Raw genomic sequence first — 26,783 nt, 5'->3', positions numbered from 1 at the left:
TGCACAGAGGTCTCTATCCAAGGGAACAAGGAGGAGCTGAAATGTGGCCTCATCTGCTCACCAAGGCTTGCACCCTGGCCCTTGGGAGTGCACTGGCCCAAAGAAAGGGCTCCTTTCTCTAGTTCATCTGCCCAGGGGTGGCCCATCCCATGAAGACACGGTGGAGACTGACCCCAGCCCTGTTGGCGCCTTTCCCCCTTGGTGTCTGCTTTTCCTACTTGATTTCTATTTTCCAAAGCTGATGGGTAACATGGAGTAAGAACTGTCTTCTTTACAGAGATGCATTAGACAGACTTTAAATCAATAGTTTCTAATAAAATAATATTTATTTGACTTTAAATGTGCATAAGGTCATACGGACAATACTTAGTAGAAATGACAGTTCATAGCCCAAAGCAAAAGTGGTTGTATCTGCTGATTTTCTGTTCAGACCACTAGGAGAATCTTGGGGAACTTTATGTGCTGAATGGGGTCAAGCTTCTAGAAAATTCATCCTCCTTCCGACCAGGCCAGGAAACCAAAGGCTCCAAGCTGCAGCCTCAGTCTTATTCCAGTGTCTGTCACGCTTGCAAGCTGGAGGGGCAGCAGACTTTTAATTTTATATCAGCTCAATCAGTGCCACGTGTTCTGTCCAACAATATCTCTACTTGCCAGAGTCCGGAGAGAGGTTTGGAGGCCCATTTTCCCCGTTCCCCAGGCTGGGAGCTCCCCCTAGTGGTTTCTGCCTTACTTAGTCCTTTCCAGAGAAAATACCCTCGGGATAATTCTGAGATGGTCCCACGAGAATCCTTTCGACTTCTTCACAGGCATGTGGTAGCGCATCTGGGTCCAGAACCTGGAATTGGGAGGAGCTGACTTCAACCCTCTCCAGGGGACCGTGGGCAAAACACGGAGAGCACTTTTCACAAGATGAGGTAGAGACTCGGGTTCTTTGAAGGAACGGAACTTAATTAAAATTAGTTTCAGCGTTTGGTCATCCAAAGCAAAGTTCACTGCTGCTTGCAGTTCAAAGACACTGGGTCCGTTGACATAACTGGGGCTCAAGATGAATATTCCTCTTCTACTTTTCTTAATCATGCTTACAATGTCTTCGGCATACACTGGAAATAAAGAATTTGATTATTAGTCATTGTTATTGAATTACCAGCAGCCTGATTCTCCCACGTCTAACCAGAGGGTGACTTATAATGGATATGCTTATGGAAGGAGGAAAGGAAATTTTATCAAGCAACAGTTGAAAATATATTCTAGTATTTAGTGCCTCTCAATCTTACATTCCTCTCCCTATGTTCTATCTCTCCTGAATGTCAGTTTTACTAATTGCAAAGCTCACCGGAACAAGGTAGGCTGGGGATAAGAAAGGTCTGTGGAATGTTCTGGAACACCTGGTGGCATCAGAGGAGGAGCTGGCAGCAGGGCAGGCTGAGGTGTGGGCATCTTGTGGGTGGGTCAGGGCCAAGCTCAGAGCTGGAGGAGCCTGTCACTCGTGCCAAGGCTCCCACCACTCAGCTGGGGTACAGGGCAGGGTCCCCTGAGAACACAGAGCCAGGAAAGGTGTTTTTATTCTGGAACACCTCGCTAGGGCCCGATTATATTTTTCTTTCTGGAAATGGATATTTTGGGTTATGGAGTGTGTCTCTGGAACATCCTTTCCTGTGTTAATGCCCAAGATTTTCTAAGCTCATGAAACTTTTCAGAAGATGCATGTCCCAACAGAAAGAATGAAGGAAAACTTAGGGAGATTTTGCATATCATTGTCTTTTATTTGTTCTATATTTTTTTCTAGGCATGTGGAACCTACCTCCTCCGGGGGCCACATCTCTTTCAAGCAAACACAAGGTGTATCCATATTTATTTTCCAACACTTCTGGAATTAGATTCAGGGCCAAATTTTCCTCACTCAGAGATGAAGGGTCCTCACTTTCAAAGGAGCTCCATTTTGCATAGGACACAAAAGCATCAAATTCCTTTTTATCTGAGGAAGAGAACCAATGAAAAAGTAAGCCATTTATATTGTCTTATTATCAGAGTAACATACATATGCTTCAAAATATGATAAATGGATGAAAATTAAGATTTGAGGTGCTTACTGAAGTGATTTTTTTTTAAGTAGCAGCATCAATTCCAAAAGTCACCTGCTGAGTGGTTTTGATCATCCACCCAAAATCTAATTCTAATTTATGAAGTACTACTTCGTTTGCACTGCAGTTGGATCAAGCAGCTGGGGCATCTATGATTAAATCCCATGTACTTTGTACCTACTCTGCATTTTCTTAGCATTTGCAGGTTTCTCCTTTATTAGTTACATAGCAAAGGGGCATCTGCTCCATAAAAACATGATAATATCCAGTGAGAACATCACTTTAAGACCCAAAACATTGCAGTTGGAGGAGGAAAATAACCCCTTATTGAGCTGATGGCAAATATACCTATTCTTGGGTTCCTGTTTGTAAAATGAGGATAATAGTAACTCCCTCAGGCCATTTTAAAGTTGCATGAGATAAAGTCCATGAAATGCTTGGTGTCTGGCTCACAGAAGGCTCAAGATAAATATCCATTCTCCTCCCTTTGAGATGAGGAATTCTATTTATGAAACTTGTTCTAGGATATTTTTAAGGTCTCATATGCCTCTGTTGACTAAACTGTTACAACTGTGCGTTGATTCCTGGGTCACCCTGAAGAACTAACTGGAAGAGGTAGAAAATCTCAAAAGTGCATGCATAGGCTTTGGAATTGGACACACCGGGTTCAAATTCTAGCAGGTAGCACAAAACCTGGCGCATCGAATGGTTACAACATAGTAAACACTAACGCTGGCTTTTTGATGCTATTTGGCAGCACGGTTGCTCAATGTGGACCTGCGAAGAGGCCTTAGAGATGGAAGTGGCAGCAAAGAAAAGGAAGAAGAAAGGGAAGAGGTCCAAGAGTCAAAAGGGTCAGTTCCCAAGTTGCCGAGGTACTCTCTGCACAGTGCCTCGTGGCCCAGGTGGGAGGGAGGAGCCTGTGAAGCATGGAGGCCAGGTAAGCGTTGTGTACTTAAAATATGTACAGCAAACCAGGATTTTTCTATAACTTGGAAACACTAAATTTATTCAGTAATAAATTAGACAGCATGAGTATTAGATGATTTCTTAGATACTCCCAATTCTGTTCTTCGGTGTCTCAAAATTTGGGATACTTAGCATGAAGTTAAAATGAAGTGGTAACTAGGTTGGCCAGCAGAGGGCACTGCATCACTGTTCTTGAAAATGGGTCCTGCCTCCCTGACTGGATTACTGGCTTTGTCTTTGCAAAGTACAAGGAGGGATTGACATTGAAATGTTTTGCAGTTGACTGACTCTTCTACGCAAGCTCAAGAACCTTAAGGTAAATGACATTTTAGTAAAAGAAGTATGAAGTCACTCAGGAAAAGATGAAGACATTGATTAGATAATTTGTTCAATTCAAAACAGCTAATAAGATGAAAAGAAAAAGTAAAAAGCTCAAAAACACTCTTGGTTTAAGGATTTCTAATTCTTATTCTCAGTAATTGGTCTAGAGGAAGGTGTGACTAACATATTTCTTCACTTAGTCTTTCCCTGACGCTGTGACAACTCTTCCCTGAGTTCATATTGAGGGGAAATCCCTGGAATTTGGAGAGGGCCTGGCATGGGTGAATTATCATCCTCAAGTAGCAGAATCACTATTTAAAACTGCAAACATTCTAACCTTAGAGAATTCCAGGACTAGGTGGAAAAACAACAACAAGAAAAAGAAGCAGCTATTCTATTCTAAAGAAGCAAACATTAATAAACGTTAACTATCCTGTCTCATAGGATAACTGATACTTCAAAATAATAGTATTTACATTTTATAGAACTCCACACTTTTCAGATCATTTTCATCATCTTCAAGTCCCTCATTTTGCAGATGAGGCCGACTGAGCTGACAGCTAATGGTGGCTCTTACACCAGACCACCTGGGCCCGTATCCTAGCAGCCCAATTTTGGGGAAATGACTTCACCTCTCTCTGCCGGGATCTTTCTGGTGGGCACGCAGGACTCAAGAGAGAGAGTAGAGTCAAGACGTACTGAGTGTTCCCTCTGCCAGCAACTGTTCTAAACGCTCCAGCTGCCTCAACTCAATGAACCCTTCCAACATCCCTTGTGGTTGGTGCTGTTATTTTCCCATTTTACAGATGAAGAAACTGAGGCATGGAGAGGTGAAGTCATTTGCCATATGGTTTTAGGTTGCTAGCAGAGCAACTCTGTTTAAGTCTAATGTGCCCTACAATAGCATCGTCTGCCAGATTTTAGGTAACTAGAATGGGAAGAAACTATTTCTCCACCTGCTCCCAGCCTTCCCAGGGGTGAGGCCACAGGGTCACCACTGTATCCATGAGCATGAGGCTCCTCCCTCATGCTCCGCCAGGCCAACGGTGGGAGAGTCCCCACACAGCAGCCCCGGTCTCCATGACGGAAGCATGTAGCCCCTGGACCCAGTGCCCAGGGAGGCAGGAGGCAGCAGAAGCTCTTTCCTTAGGAGAACTCCGAGGAAACAAAGCCGATTGGTAGTGTCGGCATTTTCTGTAGCCCAGGTCTCATTACCCTCTAAATCGGTTCTGAGAGGAAAGTCCCCGGCTCTGAGGGTAGCGTCCCACACTGGCTTGACCTTACCTTCGAGGGTCTCATCCCCGCTCTGGTAGGTTCGGCAGAGCAGCACGACTTCAATCCAGTACATGTAGATGAGGCCACTCGCCGTCAGCACGCCCACCAGGGCCACGACGGTGCTGAGCAGGATGTACAGGAAAACCACTGGGGAAAACATGGTAACCATGAGCAAGCGCAGAGAGAACATTCCAGCATTTGGACAAGAGCACACCCAGGCCAGCACTGTGGACCACCCATGCCTTTTCTGGCCATATTATTTACAAAATCACTGTCATTGGCAGCATTTCTCTTGAATTCAGGAATCTTCCAAATCATGATCAAGTTATCCCAGGTCTTGGGGGTGCCATCTTACCATGATCTCTAGAGAACAGGGGAATGGGCAATTACCAGATCTGATTATACCTGTTTTCTTTTTGTCCCCGGATAAGCTTCTACACAATCCTTTAGCCTCCTTCTCATTGTATAAGTTATTTTTCATCTATAATCATCCTAGTAAAGCCTAAGCTTCCTGAGGCCAGGAGCCCCCTCTGGCTTATCTGCACACCCTTGCAGTACCTAACCCGCAACCTGCCACTCACCTCTGCCAAGGGCAGCACCCCACGGAGCATCTACTGTGGGTGAGGCTCGCTGTCTTATTTAAGCCTCAAAATCTGCTTGTTTTATAATCATCTATTAATTGAATGAATGATGTCAACTTTATCTCTGAGCATTGTCTTAAAGAAATTTAAATGCAGGAGAGGCAGGGCAAGATGGCGGAGTGGTGAGGAGCAGAATGTCATCTCTCCCCTAGAGCATCTGGCAATTACCCAAGAACTATATGAAACAGTGTTTTCAGGGCCTCCAGTAACCAGTCACACGTCGGATGCAAGTTTGGAATTGGAGGAAAAGCTGAGATCGCAGCGAACATTTTAAGTTCCCCGGACCAGGGGTCTGGCGCCCCTCCCCACACAGACCTCACAGACTGTCTTGCTGCCGGCTCCCTGAAAGGGGGAGAAAAAACCATAAAACAGCAATGTGCTGAGGGCACGAAAGGGGGCTCAACCCAGCCTCAATTGCAGAATTAATTAACAAATTAATTAACTAATTTTGGGAGCTGGGTGTGCTAAAGAAGGGCTGGGCTCCAAGAAGGGGGAGCACATAAAAGCAGGCACCCATTCCCAGGCTCCAGAAAAGCCATTTTTTTCCCCCCTACATTTTGTCCCTTCTGGCTTCTCACTGATCCCTTATCTTTTTGCATTTCAATAGCCCCCGGCAGGGGTGGAACTGAAGCGGCTGGAGAGTAATTATCAGACAATAGCCTAAAGTACATCTTTAAATGCTCTATTCTGACACTGACAAAACTTCCAGGCAGGGAAAAGACTTTCAAAAGGGACTCATTTTTTTTTTTCTTTTTTCTTTTCCTTGTTTTTCTTTTCTATTTTTTTTAATGTGGTTATTTTCTATCAGAAAGTCCGGGTTGAGGGACTAGGCTGGGCTTGGGGGGAGACAGAGTACACAGTGTCTTTGAGTTCCCTATTCACTACTGAAGGTCTCCACCCCCGTCTTTATTTGGCAACTCAGGCTGACCAAGAAATCTACCTGGAGAGGCCCCAAAGAGGAGAGGGGAGAAGGGAATAGTGCCCCTGAGAGACAACTGGAGTTCTGAGGACTGGGAGAGTGGAGGGAGGTCCAGCTCAACTGGAGGTCCTCCTTCTGGGAACTCAGACCCCAGGGGCTGGAATTCAGATTCCGGCTTCAGTCAGCCACGCCCATAACAGGATCAGAGTCACCAGGAGAACTAAAGTCTCCATACCTCCTACACTGGTTGGGGAGCTGTGGGCTGGACAGGAGAGGAAAAGCACCGATTCTAAAGGCCCCATAGGAGGGTCTCATTCTCAGGAAAACTCCATACCTTCCCAATGAGACCTGGGCTTCTCTAGACTGGGAAAATCTGACTGGGGTCAACCATATCTGAGGAGACCCTCTAATAAAAAGGTTACATAGAGGCAGGACAAGAAACAGAAAAAGCAAGAGGTGAAAAATTCTGGTCAACTTAATAGAACCTAAGTTAGAGGTCTAGAATAAGGTGAACTGAATAACAGAGGCCAGAGAACAAAGCCAACCAACAAGAAAACCCCTAGGTAAAAGATAGAAAACAAGCTCCAGGATAAACTAATCAAGAAAATCAGATGCCTAGACAACTTAAGATAACAAGCCATACCAGGAAACACAAAAATATGGACCAGCCAAAAGAACAAACTAATAGTTCAACCAAGATACAGGAGTTGAGGCAACTAATGCTAGATAAATTCAATGAACTGAAGGAAGATATAGTGAAAGAGATGAAGGATATAAAGAAGACATTGGGTGACCATAAAGAAGAATTCATAAACTTGAAAAAGCAAATGGCAGAACTCATAGGAATGAAGGCCACAATGGAGGAGATGAAAAACACAATGGAGGGACACAACAGTAGATTTCAACAGGCAGAAGAAAGGATCAGTGAACTGGAAGACAGGTCATTCGAATTCATACACACAAAAGAACAGATGGTGAAAAAAATGGAAAAATACGAGCAGGGTCTTAGGGAGCTGAGTGACAACATGAAATGCACAAATATATGTGTTATGGGTATCCCAGAAGGAGAAGAGAGGGGAAAAGGGGCAGAAAGAGTAATAGAAGAAACATTCACTGAAAATTTCCCAACTCTTATAAAAGACAGAAAATTAGAGATTCAAGAAGTACAGCATACCCCAAATAGAATAGATCCCAATAGACCTACTCCAAGACACTTACTGATCAGATTGTCCAATGTCAAAGACAAAGAGAGGATTCTGAAAGCAGCAAGAGAAAAGCAATCCATCACATACAAGGGAAGGTCAATAAGACTATGTACAGATTTCTCTGCAGAAACCATGGAGGCAAGAAGACAGTGGCATGATATATTTAAGATACTGAAAGAGAAAAACTGCCAACCAAGAATTCTGTATCAGGCAAAACTTTCCTTCAAAAATGAGGGAGAGATTAAAACATTTTCAGACAAACAGACACTGAGAGAGTTTGTGAATAAGAGACCAGCACTACAAGAAATACTAAAGGGAGTGCTACAGGCTGATAGGAAAAGACAGGAGAGAGAGAGAGAGTTGGAGAAGAGTGCAGAAATGAAGATTATCAGGAAAGGTAAAAGGAGAGAGAGGAAAAAATAAGATATGACATATAGATTCCAAAAGACAAAATGGTAGTAGAAAGTACTGCCCTTACAGTAATAACACTAAATGTAAATGGATTAAACTCCTCAATAAAAAGACACAGACTGGCAGAATGTATTAAAAAACAGGACCCATCTATATGCTGTCTACAAGAAACTCACTTTAGACACAAGGACAAACATAGACTGAAAGTGAAAGGTTGGAAAAAGATATTTCATGCAAACAACAACCAGAAAAAAAGCGGGAGTAGCTATACTAATATCAGACAAATTAGACCTCAAATGTAAAACAATTAAAAGAGACAAAGAAGGACACTATATATTAATAAAAGGGTCATCAAGAAAGCATAACTATCATAAATATTTATGCACCAAGCCAGAATGCCCCAAAATTCATGAGGCAAACACTGAGATCACTGAAAGGAGAAGTAGACATCTCTACAATAATAGTTGGAGACTCCAATACACCACTCTCATCAATGGATAGAACATCTAGACAGAGGGTCACTAAAGAAATGGAGATGTTGAATTGTACGATAAATGAACTAGACTTAGACATTTATAGAACACTACAACCAACAACAGCAAGATACACTTTTTTCTCATGTGCTCATGGAATATTCTCTAGGATAGACCACACGATGGGTCACACAGCAAGAGTCTCAACAAATTTAAAAATATTGATATTATACAAAACACTTTCTCAGACCATAATGGAATGAAGTTGGAAATAAATAAAAGGCAGAAGGTCATAAAATTCACAAACATATGAAGGCTAAACAACACCTTCTTAGAAAACCAGTGGGTAAAGGAAGAAATTACAAGAGAAATTAGTAAATACCTCAAGGCAAATGACAATGAAAACACAACTTATCAAAACTTATGGGATACAGCAAAGGCAGTGCTGAGAGGGAAGTTTATTGCCCTAAATGCCTATATTAAAAGAGAAGAGAGAGCAAAAATTGAAGAGTTAACTGTTCACCTGGAGGAATTAGAGAAAGAACAGCAAACTAACCCCAAAGCAAACAGAAGGGAAGAAATAACAAAGATTAGAGCAGAAATAAATGCAATTGAGAACAGGAAAACAATAGAGAGAATCAACAAAACCAGAAGTTGGTTCTTTGAGAAAATCAATAAAATTGATGGACCACTGGCTAGGCTAACAGAAATTTAAATGCTATTCCTTACCTGGAAAATAAAAGGTTTGGACTGTAGTTTCCACTCACACTTTAAAAGGCTACGACCTGTGATTTACATGTCGCACTCTGAACACTCTTTCTCTCCGCCTTTCTCCCACACCCGACCATCATGTGCTCAAGACTCAGAAGCCAGGAAGGGAAGCAGGGAAGGGGTGTAGGTCCTAGCACAGTTGCTGACACATAGATATTTGCAGAATGAATGAATGAATGACCAGCTTTCCAGCACAGTACCATGTGCATAAAGGATTAGTTAAAAGGAACAAATTGGCGCTTCTGAGCACTTCCATTTCCTCACCTGTAAAATAGAGGTAATAGCATCTACGTGATGGGAATGTCGGGGGGATTAAATGCAATAACAGAGAAGCATGCTCAGGACAGCATGCTGCCCCTCATAGATGGTCACAGCTGGCATTTTCACTATTGTTATTATTAACGCTATTCTTTAGGAAGATTCTTCTCCCCCCAAGTAAAAGCAGCTGCAGGCATCAGAGGCTGCATCCAGGGCTTACCTCCTTTCTTTTCTTCCAGCTGGATGGTGCGGGTAGCGTTCCCCTTTGAGTTCTGGGCAAAGCATATGAATTTCCTGTGCAGATCATGCCGAGTAACCTTCTTCAAGGTGAGGACACGCAGAATGTCTTCATCCTTCCATGTAGATTTAATCCTATAAAAGGGAAAATCACCACCACACCCGGTGAGTAACGTAAATTAACACCTATTTGTGGTGCCAGGAACTAAGTGGCCAATGGTTTGGCTGTTATTTGTAGAATTGAATAGTATAAAGAGATACAGGAAGAATATGAGATGGTCAGAGAGAGGGTTGATTCTTGATTAAATTATTGAATCTGCTCAGGCTTGTTCTACACATTTACACCAAGACGTCGTTTACTTGTAACATTTGACCTTCCTTACCTTAAGAATTCCCCTCAAGGACCGGTAACAGCAACAATTTAAGAATAATATTAAAAATAACTTACTTCTGCTAAGAGCTTACTGCATACCAGACACTCTTCTAAACCCTGGACAGGACTGTTTAATCTCCTCCACTCCTGACCTCACAGACATCCCACAACTTCACCCAGCTCGATCATTCTAACTTGCCAAGGACGCAGCTGTGGCACGGACGGGCAGTCTCAGCACAAGGACATATACTGGGAAGTGGCAGCCTGATCCCCCTGGGCCTGGGCCCCCCTACCCCCTTCTGGAAGTTGGGGGCCTCTGCATTTATTTACAGCTTGGATTAGTTGTCACTACAGTTGCTTTCACGTGAAGGGCTCTGCTGACGTAGGTGATGCTTCAGGCCGTGTGGCTCGGTGTGTCACTGCCAGGCCCCTGAAAGCCTCCTGTGCGCCTGGGACTGTGACCTGCTCACCACCTGTACTCACCCCCACAGTGACTTTGCAAAGGGTGACTGATGGGGTGACAGAGGCTCACCGAGGTTAAAGGTCACATTGCTAATGAGTGGAACCCAGAGCTTCCAACTCAAGAGTGTGGGACACTAACGCACACTCCTTGCCACACTGGACAACGGTGGACTTGAATGTGACATTAGCTTAGTACGGGGCCCAGTGACTTACCCGTCTTAGAAATCTTGCTAAATTTCATGGCTGTTCTGAAATCGTCCTTTTTTTTTGTACCGATCCAGTCTTTTCTAAATGATCCTACAATTGTTCATTGAAACATTTCAAAACGCAGAAGGGAGGACCAATGCCCAGACTCTTGTTTGGGACAGACCCTCGGACAAATGAGGGAAGGCACCCTGAGCAACACGCCTGACAGACGGAAAGCAGCCTCCGACCCTTTCGAGAACCGGAGTCCAGCTCTGAGGCATCGGGTGCTCCAGATGTCTAGAATTTTCCTTTCTGTCGAGCCCAAATCTCTCCCCAGTAAATTCTCCTCACTGGCGTGAGCTCTGCGCTCTGCACAGTAACAGCCAAGTCCAATTTCTCACAAAACACAATAGCTCCCAGATATTTCAAAACATATATCCCGCCCCTGAGTTTCCTCTTTTCTAAGTTAAGTTGCTTCAACTATTCCTCTCTTCACATATTTTTTGTCAGACTCCATATTACTGTGCTGCTTTCTCTGGCTACATTCTCAAGGACTCGATGACTCTCAGAATCTGGATCCCTGAACTTGCCGTGAACTCTGAATGGTGAGGCACTAGTTAAAATGGGTGTGGGGGCAGCGTTCTCTCCCTCTGATGGACGTGCTGTCTGCTTGTTTCCTCGATTTTTAAAGCAGCCACATCAAGCTGTTGGTATCAGATCAGTCTTTAGAGCAACTTAAATATTTCATTCTACGGAGCCTATCAGAAACTGCACTGGGCCTCCGTGTTTATAATTAACATGCACTTTCCATTTCTGTGCTGTTTTCACAGTAGTTAGCTCTAGTGGTTGCATCACCACTCAGTGTGTTTGTCTGCCTTCGGCTGGTCATTTTGGAGGTTTCTGAAAGCGACAGCATTTAGGGTGGGCTGCAGAGAGAATCGCCCACTTCCTCACTGCTTACCTTTGCCCGTCAGGTGTGGGGACTTCCGAATCCTCGTCAGAGTCTTTGATGTACCATCTCAGCACAGGAGCAACGTCCTTCTCAAAGCCAAATCGTGCCGTGCAGTTAAGAGTTAAAGGCTTTCCTAAAAATGAAGGAAGCCGCAGAAAACAGGAAGGAAACACATGAGTACGCTGTGCCCCGTGCACGGGAGGAAGCTGCAACCGGAGCTGGAGGTTGTGTTCCCCGATGTGGTCAGGTTGGCAGGGGAAACGAGTGTGCCAGAAACAGCCAGATGTCAGCACGAATCTCATGTGGAAACAGATACAACCAGGTGCTACGTTTGTCTCGAATGGGCAAGACTCACCTTTCAAACATGTAATTGTACATTCTTAAAATGCAGGTTAGCATGAGCATATCACTAAGGCTGATTCGAGGGTAGACACGGGGAAAATGATGATTTTAGCGGCCAGCCTTGTCTTCAACGCCACTGTTGAAGTACAAGGTGCTTCAATCAAGAACATTTTGCTAACCAATATTTTCATATTAAATGAAAATCCTGAGGTTACTGCAGCATATAATTTAAAGAAGAAATTATTTACTTATTCGGCTGAGGTTTTTTTTAAACAAGGCATTATACATGGGCATGCATGCTATTATACCACCCTCTTTCTACCCATTTTTTCTGTAATGGGTGTCCAGATACATTTTGCCTCAAACTCAACATTTAATCATGAAATGGTTAGGGTCTCCATTTGAAAACCTATTTGTGCACTTCAATAATGTTTTATCCCCTGCACTGCCTTAAAATTCACTGATGCTGTATGTAACTTGTCTATTTTTAATTACTTTTTTTTCCTCTCTCCTTCACTTCTTTTCTTGTGATATTGCCCATATTGGCAATTTCAGTTTCTAAAATTAGGATACATTGTTACTACTACCTAGGGATCTTAATACCATAACATTCATTTTTTATATTTCTTGTTACAGTTGTAAATATTTCACTAGCATTTAAAAGTACATGTATTCTATTGAAACAACCAGAGTTCAGTTTTAAATAGAGCAATTCTTATTTGGCTGCATGGGAAGACATAGATGTTACTGAAGTTGATAACATAAAGACAGACCAGAGAGAAAGCCAACTCTCCTCTATCCAAAAGAAGATAATACTTTGAAATACAAATTGTTTGAGTAGAGATTGTAGTGTTCCACTCTAATTCTCTCAATGGCCAGGCCAAACATCATATTCATAATGGTTAATGCTACTCAAGTTGTTAACTTTATAGACATAACCAGTGGACCTAACAAATAAGCATAACCACCAGTTTGTAGGGGGAGTGGGAAGAACCTAAAATCTATTGATCATATCCAACACACCAGCCACTTACTATATATTGCCCCATTATTTCTCAAGGCAATGCTGTAGGGTCAGTTTTGTGAGGTCTATTTACAGATTAAAACACTGGGGCCTAAGAAGGATTAAATAATGGTGCAAGGTCACCGAGCTCGTCAGTGGCCAGGTCAGGATTCACACCCAGTTTTTTTGACTTTGAAAGCCCAATCCTCTCTTCCTTATATTACACACGGATCTACTCCCAGAAGCACAGCGTCATTTAAGGACAAAAGTACATCCCAGCTTACCAAGTTCTACTTCCAGTGTATCCTTGGTGGGATCCAGAATTATTGGTTCAGATTTGGTGTTTTTCACTAAAAGATGAAAATGAAATCATGATTTGCACTGGGAAATCTAAAGGCTTTGTGGGTGCCTGGTTTTGATCTGAATGTTTTGGAGCTCCCCCTTCAAATTTTACTCATAATCCATAAGGTTAGGGACTCCGATTTCCGTGTGAAAAGAGTTCTTCCCAAAACGACTTGGACATCAGGTTCCCAGTGCCAGCAAAGCGTCGGCCCTCAGTCAGCCCACTTCTGCCTGGGTGAATTTTCTGCCACACTCTCCTGCTCACCAATTGTAGGCTTGGTCTTCTCCTACGAGATTTATTTTCATGCCATGTGAACGAGTGATCCACCAGGGTGGAGAACCCAACAGGGAAAATGTGCAAGTCGACAAGGGGCAGTCTACCCCTTCCTTTTTAAATCTATGGTTTGCTTCAAATAAAGAAGAGCCCAGCTCTTAATTTAGTAACTTATCCCTCAATGTCTACCACCAACTTTCAGATTTACCTCCACTGCCAAACTTCCTCCTGGTTAAGGGAAAATTCATCACCTTTGCTCTGGAGGTTGTACACTCTTACTTCTCAGAGGTCTCTATCCTTCCATTACACCCTCTCTTTCCTATGTCTTTAACTTCTCTCCCTCTCTATATCTATCTATCTCTATCTCTATCTCCATCTCTCTCTCTCTCTCTCTATCTCTCTCTCTCCTTTACATCAGCAATTACACATGTGCAGGTCTCTCTATCATAATAAAGAGGATAAAAAACTCCACCTCACATCCCTGCCTCACACATTTTCTTTTCACAGTGAAGTTCTCAGAAGAGTTCTCTATGCTCTTTTTCTCCATTCCCTCACTTCAAATGGAGTCTGATTTCTGTCCCCACCACTGCACTGCAACTTCTTTAGCCAAAGACACCACTTATTTCCTGGGAGCTAAATCCAATGGGGTACAATTGAGTTTTAATCTGCTTGACCTTTTGGCAGCATGGGACACTACTGACCATGCTCTCTTTAAACCTCTGTCTCTTCTTTGGGCCCCATGTTACTGTACCCTCTTCCTCCCCTTCCACCTATATTCACTTCTTCATGGCCATGACACCTCCTCTTCCTCTCTGCCTTTGTAATATCAGTGCTCTTCCTTTATCTGCCCTAGTGTCCTTCTCACTCTCCATACCCTCCCTGTGTAGCACAATTCACTCTAGGCCTCTTTCCACTAAAGACCTCCCAAATTCTAGCTTTTCTGCATCAACAATTTCACTTCCTCTATTGCTTTCCTCCCCACCCTTCCACTGATGCCCACTTGCCAGTGTAAAGAATGCCCTCCATCCTGCCAAACCCAATGATCAGTTCTCAGGCTTCATCACTTTGAGGTGATGCATCTCTAGCTCCTTCTCAAGATGCTTTATTCATGGTCTCTGGGACAGTTTCCCAGTTCACACATCCCTGTTCTGTCCCCTTTGGGGATCCTCCTCCTCTTGTCAACCTCTCCAAGTGCTGGAATGCTCTAGGGCTTGGTTATAGGCCCTCTTCTCTCTATACTCATGCCTTAGGTGATCTCATTCTGTTCCTTGGCTTTAAATATCATGTAAAAGTTGAGCTCTCACATACGCATCCCAGCTCTAACACCTCTAGACCTGCTTATCCAAATACCTACTTTTCATCATGATTTAGATGACTAAAATTCCTTTCAAACTAATACTTACATTGCCCCATAAGATCCCCCTCTTCTTCAGCCTTCCCTGTACCAGTAAATGACACCATTTATCAACTTATCCAGGCCAGAAAACCATAGCATCCTTGACTTCTCTTTCTTTTATCTTCCACATAAACTCCATCATCATGTTCTGTTAACTCACAAATCTAACCATTTCTCACCATCTCCACTAAATCTGTTCTCTACACAGCAACCAGAGACATCTTTTTAGAGTGTGAACATGTATCTCTATATCACTTCCTGTTTTCATATACTATATCAGTATATTACAGAAATGTCCAACTAGTGGCTCATTAAAACCTGGGCTTCTCCCTTTTCCTCACTCCAAATCACCAAGTCCTTTCAGATGTGCCTTCTGACTATTTTGTCTGTCCGTCCACTTCCTTCTACCCCCACGGCCACCACCTAGTTCAGGCTGCCATCATCTCTTGCCTGATTGACTACAGCAGCCTCCTAACTCTCCTCTTTGCCTTCATTCTCCTTCTCAAAAATCCATTTCCCACACAATAGACAGAATGATCTATTTCAGATACAAATCTACTCATGACACTTGAAGATCACAATACTCAATGGTTCCCTATTGTTCCTTGGATAAAGTCCAAACTCACTAAAACTGTTTGATCTCAGTCCTGCTTCTAGATGCTCACCATCAACATTCTGCTTCAGCCAAAGTGACCTTTTTCATCCTAGACTCTGCCATGCTCTTTCTCATCTCCTGGACATCAACTGTGCTCTCTCTCTGTAACAGCATCCTCTTCCCACCTTTCCTGGACTAGTTTCTTCTCACCCCTTAGTTCTTGGCTTAGACTTTTCTTCCTCTGGAAAACACCCAGGATTGGGCTTGGTGAGCCTTCTGCATGCCTCACTGTTCCCATTTTCCTCCACTCATCATAATGTATTGGGATAGCCTTTTTCCTTCTGTCTGCTCCACAAAATGGTAAGTTCTTGGAGGCCAGAGAAAGTGTCTATTTTACCTCCTCTTCTAGTATTTCATGGTGCAAAGCACACACACCAAGACCAAGTTAAGCACTCCCCTACTTTCTGGCACAGTGCCTGACACATATTAGATGTTCAGTAAACATCTGTGTGGCAATGAATGAATGAAAGAATTAATGGGTAAATGAGAAAGAAAGGAAGAATGACAGAGAAGGCTTGCTTAAAATAGCTGAAGCAGATGTTGCAAGGTATCTGTTGGGAGAGAGAAAAGCAGATTTTGTCACTGGGAACTTGATGGTCTGAATAATACCTGAGTAGAAGAACAATCACACATCACTCGGAGGGGGAAAGTGTTGCAAATGGAGTATTCACATTCTAACTTCTCCTCCAAGGACCAATCTGATGGAAACTGAAATGGCTGAGATCTAGTTGAAAGCCAAGGGCCAGAAAGTAGGGGAGTGCTTAGCTTGGTTGTAGGGTGCCCCGTGTGCTTTGCACCATGAAATACTAGAAGAGGAGGTAAAATTGATTAACATATTTGCTAGTAGTTAAGTAAACCACTTTGTAGCTCTTTAATATAAAGTATGAACAACTGACTCTATGTTTTGATTCAATAGGCCATGCTTAAGTTAATTACATCATTCAGATTTATTCATCCTGATACTTATAAATCTAGTAAAAACAACAACAACAACAACAACAAAACAAAACACCAAGGGGCTGGGGCAAGAGCAGGCAAGTCACAGAAGAAGAACCAAAGGACCAATAAGTATATGACAAGATATCCACTATCATTAATAATCAGGGAAATGTAAAATGGGAGAAAAAACAAAGAAACCCCACTTGACACCCATCAAAAAGCCTGAGAACACCATTGGGAATAATGGGAATCTGTTTATTGCTGGTGAGAGTAGAAATTGTTGAGGGTATTCTTTAGTATAGTTCCATGTGTTTAAAATTCTACACCACCAAACAATATGGTCTTCTATTAATAGATTCATGGAAATGTAAATAAAGCAGAAAAACATAAATGGAAATGATAAAACTAACTGCCAGACTGTTACTTTCCCAGGGCAGGGAGAAAGTGGGAGGGGATGGGGGTATAAGCCTCAAACTGTATAGACAATGTTTTATTTCTTTGAAGAAAGCGTGAGATTTTTAAGCATAGGGGAAAATGTTAGTGCATGTTAAAGCTAGCGATAGGTACATGGGTGTCACCTATTATTTCTGTGTTTGAGATAGTTAAGACATTCATTACAAAACACAGGGACCCGGAGGCGGGGCAAGATGGCAGACTGGTGAGCTGTATGTTTTAGTTACTCCTCCAGGAAAGGAGGTAGAAAGCCAGGAACTGCGTGGACTGGACACCACAGAGCAATCTGACTTTGGGCATACTTCATACAACACTCATGAAACCGTGGAACTGCTGAGATCAGCGAAATCTGTAAGTTTTTGCGGCCAGGGGACCCGCGCCCCTCCCTGCCAGGCTCAGTCCCGTGGGAGGAGGGGCTGTCAGCTCCGGGAAGGAGAAGGGAGAACTGCAGTGGCAGCCCTTATCGGAAACTCATTCTGCTGATCCAAACTCCAACCACAGATAGACGGAAAATCTGAGAGCAGCCAGCCCAGCAGAGAGGAGACAGGCATAGAAAAAAAACAACACGAAAAACTCCAAAATAAAAGCGGAGGATTTTTGGAGTTCTGGTGAGCGTGGAAGGGGGAAGGGCAGAGCTCAGGCCCGAGCTCGGGCCCTGAGGCGCATATGCAAATCCCAAAGAAAAGCTGATCTCTCTGCCCTGTGGACCTTTCCTTAATGGCCCTGGTTGCTTTGTCTCTTAGCATTTCAATAACCCATTAGATCTCTGAGGAGGGCCCTTTTTTTTTTTTTTTTTTTTTTTAATCCTTTTTCCTTTTTCTAAAACAATTACTCTAAGAAGCCCAATACAGAAAGCTTCAAAGACCTGAAATTTGGGCAGGTCAAGTCAAGAGCAGAACTAGGAGAGCTCTGAGACAAAACGCAATAATCCAGTGGCTGAGAAAATTCACTAAACACCACAACTTCCCAAGAAAAGGGGGGTGTCCGCTCACGGCCATCATCCTGGTGGACAGGAAACACTCCTGCCCATCGCCAGCCCCATAGCCCAGAACTGCCCCAGACAATCCAGTGTGACAGAAGTGTTTCAGATAACAGGCACACACCACAAAACTGGGCGTGGACATTAGCCTTCCCTGCAACCTCAGCTGATTGTCCCAGAGTTGGGAAGGTAGAGCAGTGTGAATTAACAAAGCCCCATTCAGCCATCATTTCAGCAGACTGGGAGCCTCCCTACACAGCCCAGCAGCCCAGAACTGCCCTGGGGGGACGGCACTCACCTGTGACATAGCACAGTCATCCCTCAACAGAGGACCAGGGGGTGCACGGCCTGGAAGAGGGGCCCACTTGCAAGTCTCAGGAGCCATACGCCAATACCAAGGACTTGTGGGTCAGTGGCAGAGACAAACTGTGGCAGGACTGAACTGAAGGATTAGACTATTGCAGCTGCCTTAAAACTCTAGGATCACCAGGGAGATTTGATTGTTAGAGCCACCCCCCCCTCCCTGACTGCCCAGAAACACGCCCCATATACAGGGCAGGCAACACCAACTACACACGCAAGCTTGGTACACCAATTGGACCCCACAAGACTCACTCCCCCACTCACCAAAAAGGCTAAGCAGGGGAGAACTGGCTTGTGGAGAACAGGTGGCTTGTGGACGCCACCTGCTGGTTAGTTAGAGAAAGTGTACTCCACGAAGCTGTAGATCTGATAAATTAGAGATAAGGACTTCAATTGGTCTACAAATCCTAAAAGAACCCTATCAAGTTCAGCAAATGCCAAGAGGCCAAAAACAACAGAAAATTATAAAGCATATGAAAAAACCAGACGATATGGATAACCCAAGCCCAAGCACCCAAATCAGAAGACCAGAAGAGACACAGCACCTAGAGCAGCTACTCAAAGAACTAAAGATGAACAATGAGACCATAGTACGGGAGACAAAGGAAATCAAGAAGACCCTAGAAGAGCATAAAGAAGACATTGCAAGACTAAATAAAAAAATGGATGATCTTATGGAAATTAAAGAAACTGTTGACCAAATTAAAAAGATTCTGGACACTCATAGTACAAGACTAGAGGAAGTTGAACAATGAATCAGTGACCTCGAAGATGACAGAATGGAAAATGAAAGCATAAAAGAAAGAACGGGAAAAAAAATTGAAAAAATCGAAATGGACCTCAGGGATATGATAGATAATATGAAACGTCCAAATATAAGACTCATTGGTGTCCCAGAAGGGGAAGAAAAGGGTAAAGGTCTAGGAAGAGTATTCAAAGAAATTGTTGGGGAAAACTTCCCAAATCTTCTAAACAACATAAATACACAAATCATAAATGCTCAGCGAACCCCAAATAGAATAAATCCAAATAAACCCACTCCGAGACATATACTGATCACACTGTCAAACACAGAAGAGAAGGAGCAAGTTCTGAAAGCAGCAAGAGAAAAGCAATTGACCACATACAAAGGAAACAGCATAAGACTAAGTAGTGACTACTCAGCAGCCACCATGGAGGCGAGAAGGCAGTGGCACGATGTATTTTAAATTCTGAGTGAGAAAAATTTCCAGCCAAGAATACTTTATCCAGCAAAGCTCTCCTTCAAATTTGAGGGAGAGCTTAAATTTTTCACAGACAAACAAATGCTGAGAGAATATGCTAACAAGAGACCTGCCCTACTGGAGATACTAAAGGGAGCCCTACAGACAGAGAAACAAAGAAAGGACAGAGAGACTTGGAGAAAGGTTCAGTACTAAAGAGATTCGGTATGGGTACAATAAAGGATATTAATAGACAGAGGGGAAAAATATGACAAACATAAACCAAAGGAAAAGATGGCTGATTCAAGAAATGCCTTCACGGTTATAACGTTGAATGTAAATGGATTAAACTCCCCAATTAAAAGATATAGATTCGCAGAATGGATCAAAAAAAATGAACCATCAATATGTTGCATACAAGAGACTCATCTTAGACACAGGGACACAAAGGAACTGAAAGTGAAAGGATGGAAAAAAATATTTCATGCAAGCTACAGCCAAAAGAAAGCAGGTGTAGCAATATTAATCTCAGATAAAATAGACTTCAAATGCAGGGATGTTTTGAGAGACAAAGAAGGCCACTACATACTAATAAAAGGGGCAATTCAGCAAGAAGAAATAACAATTGTAAATGTCTATGTACCCAATCAAGGTGCCACAAAATACATGAGAGAAACACTGGCAAAACTAAAGGAAGCAATTGATGTTTCCACAATAATTGTGAGAGACTTCAACACATCACTCTCTCCTATAGATAGATCAACCAGACAGAAGACCAATAAGGAAACTGAAAACCTAAACAATCTGATAAATGAATTAGATTTAACAGACATATACAAGACATTACATCCCAAATCACCAGGATACACATACTTTTCTAGTGCTCATGGAACTTTCTCCAGAATAGATCATATGCTGGGACATAAAACAAGCCTCAATAAATTTAAAAAGATTGAAATTATTCAAAGCACATTCTCTGACCACAATGGAATACAATTAGAAGTCAATAACCATCAGAGACTTAGAAAATTCACAAATACCTGGAGGTTAAACAACACACTCCTAAACAATCAGTGGGTTAAAGAAGAAATAGCAAGAGAAATTGCTAAATATATAGAGACGAATGAAAATGAGAACACAACATACCAAAATCTATGGGATGCAGCAAAAGCAGTGCTAAGGGGGAAATTTATAGCACTAAACGCATATATTAAAAAGGAAGAAAGAGCCAAAATCAAAGAACTAATGGATCAACTGAAGAAGCTAGAAAATGAACAGCAAACCAATCCTAAACCAAGTACAAGAAAAGAAATAACAAGGATTAAAGCAGAAATAAATGACATAGAGAACAAAAAACCAATAGAGAGGATAAATATCACCAAAAGTTGGTTCTTTGAGAAGATCAACAAGATTGACAAGCCCCTAGCTAGACTGACAAAACCAAAAAGAGAGAAGACCCATATCAACAAAATAATGAATGAAAAAGGTGACATAACTGCAGATCCTGAAGAAATTAAAAAAATTATAAGAGGATACTATGAACAACTGTATGGCAACAAACTGGATAATGTAGAGGAAATGGACAATTTCCTGGAAACATATGAACAACCTAGACTGACCAGAGAAGAAATAGAAGACCTCAACCAACCCATCACAAGCAAAGAGATCCAATCAGTCATCAAAAATCTTCCCACAAATAAATGCCCAGGGCCAGATGGCTTCACAGGGGAATTCTACCAAACTTTCCAGAAAGAACTGACACCAATCTTACTCAAACTCTTTCAAAACATTGAAGAAAATGGAACATTGCCTAACTCATTTTATGAAGCTAACATCAATCTAATACCAAAACCAGGCAAAGATGCTACAAAAAAGGAAAACTACCGGCCAATCTCTCTAATGAATATAGATGCAAAAATCCTCAACAAAATACTTGCAAATCGAATCCAAAGACACATTAAAAAAATCATACACCATGACCAAGTGGGGTTTATTCCAGGCATGCAAGGATGGTTCAACATAAGAAAATCAATCAATGTATTACAACACATTAACAAGTCAAAAGGGAAAAATCAATTGATCATCTCAATAGATGCTGAAAAAGCATTTGACAAAATCCAACATTCCTTTTTGATAAAAACACTTCAAAAGGTAGGAATTGAAGGAAACTTCCTCAACATGATAAAGAGCATATATGAAAAACCCACAGCCAGCATAGTACTCAATGGTGAGAGACTGAAAGCTTTCCCTCTAAGATCAGGAACAAGACAAGGATGCCCGCTGTCACCACTGTTATTCAACATTGTGCTGGAAGTGCTAGCCAGGGCAATCCGGCAAGACAAAGAAATAAAAGGCATCCAAATTGGAAAAGAAGAAGTAAAACTGTCATTGTTTGCAGATGATATGATCTTATATCTAGAAAACCCTGAGAAATCAACGATACAGCTACTAGAGCTAATAAACAAATTTAGCAAAGTAGCGGGATACAAGGTTAATGCACATAAGTCAGTAATGTTTCTATATGCTAGAAATGAACAAACTGAAGAGACACTCAAGAAAAAGATACCCTTTTCAATAGCAACTAAAAAAATCAAGTACCTAGGAATAAACTTAACCAAAGATGTAAAAGACCTATACAAAGAAAACTACATAACTCTACTAAAAGAAATAGAAGGGGACCTTAAAAGATGGAAAAATATTCCATGTTCATGGATAGGAAGACTAAATGTCATTAAGATGTCAATTCTACCCAAACTCATCTACAGATTCAATGCAATCCCAATCAAAATTCCAACAACCTACTTTGCAGACTTGGAAAAGCTAGTTATCAAATTTATTTGGAAAGGGAAGATGCCTCAAATTGCTAAAGACACTCTAAAAAAGAAAAATGAAGTGGGAGGACTTACACTCCCTGACTTTGAAGCTTATTATAAAGCCACAGTTGCCAAAACAGCATGGTACTGGCACAAAGATAGACATATAGATCAATGGAATCGAATTGAGAATTCGGAGATAGACCCTGAGATCTATGGCCGACTGATCTTTGATAAGGCCCCCAAAGTCACTGAACTGAGTCATAATGGTCTTTTCAACAAATGGGGCTGGGAGAGTTGGATAACCATATCCAAAAGAATGAAAGAGGACCCCTACCTCACCCCCTACACAAAAATTAACTCAAAATGGACCAAAGATCTCAATATAAAAGAAAGTACCATAAAACTCCTAAAAGATAATGTAGGAAAACATCTTCAAGACCTTGTATTAGGCGGCCACTTCCTAGACTTTACACCCAAAGCACAAGCAACAAAAGAGAAAATAGATAAATGGGAACTCCTCAAGCTTACAAGTTTCTGCACCTCAAAGGAATTTCTCAAAAAGGTAAAGAGGCAGCCAACTCAATGGGAAAAAATTTTTGGAAACCATGTATCTGACAAAAGACTGATATCTTGCATATATAAAGAAATCCTACAACTCAATGACAATAGTACAGTCGGCCCAATTATAAAATGGGCAAAAGATATGAAAAGACAGTTCTCTGAAGAGGAAATACAAATGGCCAAGAAACACATGAAAAAATGTTCAGCTTCACTAGCTATTAGAGAGATGCAAATTAAGACCACAATGAGATACCATCTAACACCGGTTAGAATGGCTGCCATTAAACAAACAGGAAACTACAAATGCTGGAGGGGATGTGGAGAAATTGGAACTCTTATTCATTGTTGGTGGGACTGTATAATGGTTCAGCCACTCTGGAAGTCAGTCTGGCAGTTCCTTAGAAAACTAGATATAGAGTTACCATTCGATCCAGCGATTGCACTTCTCGGTATATACCCGGAAGGTCGGAAAGCAGTGACACGAACAGATATCTGCACGCCAATGTTCATAGCAGCATTATTCACAATTGCCAAGAGATGGAAACAACCCAAATGTCCTTCAACAGATGAGTGGATAAATAAAATGTGGTATATACACACAATGGAATACTACGCGGCAGTAAGAAGGAACGATCTCGTGAAACATATGACAACATGGATGAACCTTGAAGACATAATGCTGAGCGAAATAAGCCAGGCACAAAAAGAGAAATATTATATGCTACCACTAATGTGAACTTTGAAAAACGTAAAACAAATGGTTTATAATGTAGAATGTAGGGGAACTAGCAATAGAGAGCAATTAAGGAAGGGGGAACAATAATCCAAGAAGAACAGATAAGCTATTTAACGTTCTGGGGATGCCCAGGAATGACTATGGTCTGTTAATTTCTGATGGATATAGTAGGAGCAAGTTCACAGAAATGTTGCTATATTAGGTAACTTTCTTGGGGTAAAGTAGGAACATGTTGGAAGTTAAGCAGTTATTTTAGGTTAGTTGTCTTTTTCTTACTCCCTTGTTATGGTCTCTTTGAAATGTTCTTTTATTGCATGTTTGTTTTCTTTTTAACTTTTTTTTCATACAGTTGATTTAAAAAAGAAGGGAAAGTTAAAAAAAAAAAAAAAAAAAAGAAAAACAAGGAAAAAAAAAAGATGTAGTGCCCCCTTGAGGAACCTGTGGAGAATGCAGGGGTATTCGCCTACCCCACCTCCATGGTTGCTAACATGACCACAGACATAGGGGACTGGTGGTTTGATGGGTTGAGCCCTCTACCACAGGTTTTACCCTTGGGAAGACGGTTGCTGCAAAGGAGAGGCTAGGCCTCCCTATGGTTGTGCCTAAGAGCCTCCTCCCGAATGCCTCTTTGTTGCTCAGATGTGGCCCTGTCTCTCTAGCTAAGACAACTTGAAAGGTGAAATCACTGCCCTCCCCCCTACGTGGGATCAGACACCCAGGGGAGTGAATCTCCCTGGCAACGTGGAATACGACTCCCGGGGAGGAATGTAGACCTGGCATCGTGGGACGGAGAACATCTTCTTGACCAAAAGGGGGATGTGAAAGGAAATGAAATAAGCTTCAGTGGCAGAGAGATTCCAAAAGGAGCCGAGAGGTCACTCTGGTGGGCACTCTTATGCACACTTTAGACAACCCTTTTTAGGTTCTAAAGAATTGGGGTAGCTGGTGGTGGATACCTGAAACTATCAAACTACAACCCAGAACCCATGAATCTCGAAGACAGTTGTATAAAAATGTAGCTTATGAGGGGTGACAATGGGATTGGGAAAGCCATAAGGACCACACTCCACTTTGTCTAGTTTAGGGATGGATGAGTAGAAAAATAGGGGAAGGAAACAAACAGACAAAGGTACCCAGTGTTCTTTTTTACTTCAATTGCTCTTTTTCACTCTAATTATTATTCTTGTTATTTTTGTGTGTGTGCTAATGAAGGTGTCAGGGATTGATTTGGGTGATGAATGTACCACTATGTAATGGTACTGTAAACAATCGAAAGTACGATTTGTTTTGTATGACTGCGTGGTATGTGAATATATCTCAATAAAATGAAGATTAAAAAAAAAAAAAAAAAAAAACACAGGGACCCATGCACGGAAAATCCAAGGTGTGACAGCTTCAGCACAGTACAGAGCCAGGCTTTCACTGGAGATGGAATCTGGGTTGATGGGAAAGGGATGTTTGTCCATAGTCAAGGCTCTACATGACTACTCTGGTATGACTACAATATTTTTCCTAAAAGGAGCAAAAAGCCACAAAGTCAGAAGGGAAGATAATTTTAACTGGGGTCCAAATCGGAAAGCATTCCAATGGTTTGCACTTGACCAGCAGTTCTGACTGCCCATGAGCTTGTGTTATCCCATTGAGTGTGGCAACTTACCGATAGTTTGCACTTGAACAACAGCTCTGACTGTCCACGAGCTTGCGTTGTCCGACTGAGTGTAATCGCATACATACGTGCCTCCGTGATGGACAAAAACCTCAACCACTGTGAGGGGGTTGCTCCTTTTATCAGAGAGTAGACTTCCATTCTAATCCAAGAGAAAAGAAAATTTAAATAACATTTTAACCAGAGAATTTTTGTTAATATTAATTGCACCTATAGAAAACTTGCACAGTTTGAACCAGTGAGGGAGGTCAGTCTGAGATGAGGTCATTTCAAAGCTGTTAAGAGATTGTGTTCAAAAAACTTTATTTGTAAGTTTCTTATTTGAAATGAGAAGCATTTTCTAATACAATTACATTATGCATGAAGACAGGGTGCCAAACCTTATCAGCCCAAGAAGCTATTTAACCCAGTATTTTCCAGAGAGTGGTTCAGGCCCCTGAGAGTATTCCAGAAAACTCATAGTTTTCTAAATAGCTGGTATGTAAATGACTTTAAACATTCACATACACACAAACATACAGATATAGTATTTATATTTACATTATTGGGGAGGCTGACATAGATTTCACAGGTACCATGGTAATATAGTTTCCTCTTTAAGGGAATTTAATCGTAATAAAATATTAAAATATTATGTGAATAATCAAAAAGGTTGTACATAAATATTATGAAAAAATGACTCAAGATTGAGAAACAATTATTTAACTCAGTGGACACATAGTCACTAAAATACAATTATGAACACATCTCTCCCTTACTTAGAATCTATCAATGACTCCCTTTCTCTTTTAGGATAAAGTTTAAAATTCTTTGTGGTCTGATCTTGCTATTGCTTCCCAATCTTGTTTCCTGCTACTGCCCTGTACCCACTTGCCATTCCTAAAAAAAAAAAACATGTTATTGCCTCATCTGCGCATTTGTGCACATCTCCTCCCGCATTTTCCCATTTGGCACGCTGCCTCTCAACCTTCAACCGCAACTCAGGAGGTGCCTCTTATGGAAATAAGCCTTCAGGTGCTCTCCAAGCAGCATCAGTCACTTCACACTCCCAGATCACTGAGCACGGATCTCCATTTTTGCAAGTATCCCTTTTGTAGCGATTATGTGTTTCTCCGTAGTTGTTGAGAGTAGCCTTTCTACCAAGTCCTCTGGTCCAGGACATGCTCACAGGAGGAAACATGGCTTCCTCTTTCAGTGAGTGCTCTGCCTAACCAGGTGGGGAGAGCCTGTCCCAGGTAGTGGACAAGACTGGTGCATAGTAGAGTGTGCAGGGGGTGCTTGGCAGACCCCAGCTCTCAGGAAACAGAGAGGTGCCCTCAAGTCTAAGCAGAGCCTCGAAGAATATATGGGAATCAATCAATGGGACGTAAGTACCATTTCAGGAACATTGGATGTAAAATGTGTATATAGGAAACAAAACAAGTGAAATAAGAACTTGGAGAAGAGAACAGGGGCTCATCCTGAAAGCCAAGGTGGAAGGCTTGATGCATATAGAATGTGTTTGATCTTTTGTGTCTGCACT

The 26,783-nt window shown here is 42.0% G+C and overlaps 1 protein-coding gene across 2 annotated transcripts in view; it reads right to left on the bottom strand.

Moving 5' to 3' along the window:
- Positions 1-300: 300 nt before the first annotated feature.
- Positions 301-26,783, bottom strand: part of LOC119512241 (interleukin 18 receptor accessory protein) — a 38,511-nt gene continuing 12,028 nt past the window's right edge. The window contains exons 5-12 of one of the 2 annotated variants that reach the window (XR_005212347.1): positions 25,253-25,403; positions 13,164-13,229; positions 11,544-11,667; positions 9,545-9,696; positions 4,656-4,793; positions 1,802-1,975; positions 1,334-1,531; positions 962-1,100 (exon numbers count right to left, since the gene is read on the bottom strand). Coding sequence is in view for 1 of the 2 variants with exons in the window: in XM_037806813.1 (XP_037662741.1) it covers positions 727-1,100; positions 1,802-1,975; positions 4,656-4,793; positions 9,545-9,696; positions 11,544-11,667; positions 13,164-13,229; positions 25,253-25,403 (1,179 nt within the window). In the remaining variant the exon portion in view is untranslated. Of the gene's footprint in view, positions 1,101-1,333; positions 1,532-1,801; positions 1,976-4,655; positions 4,794-9,544; positions 9,697-11,543; positions 11,668-13,163; positions 13,230-25,252; positions 25,404-26,783 lie in introns of both variants that reach the window. The other variant, XM_037806813.1, reaches the window with a different exon arrangement.

The sequence above is a fragment of the Choloepus didactylus genome, chromosome 17 (assembly GCF_015220235.1).
Source record: "Choloepus didactylus isolate mChoDid1 chromosome 17, mChoDid1.pri, whole genome shotgun sequence".
NCBI lineage: Eukaryota > Metazoa > Chordata > Mammalia > Pilosa > Megalonychidae > Choloepus > Choloepus didactylus.
The sequence above is the reverse complement of the archived record's forward strand: the minus strand, read 5'-3'. Positions and strand labels throughout refer to the sequence as shown.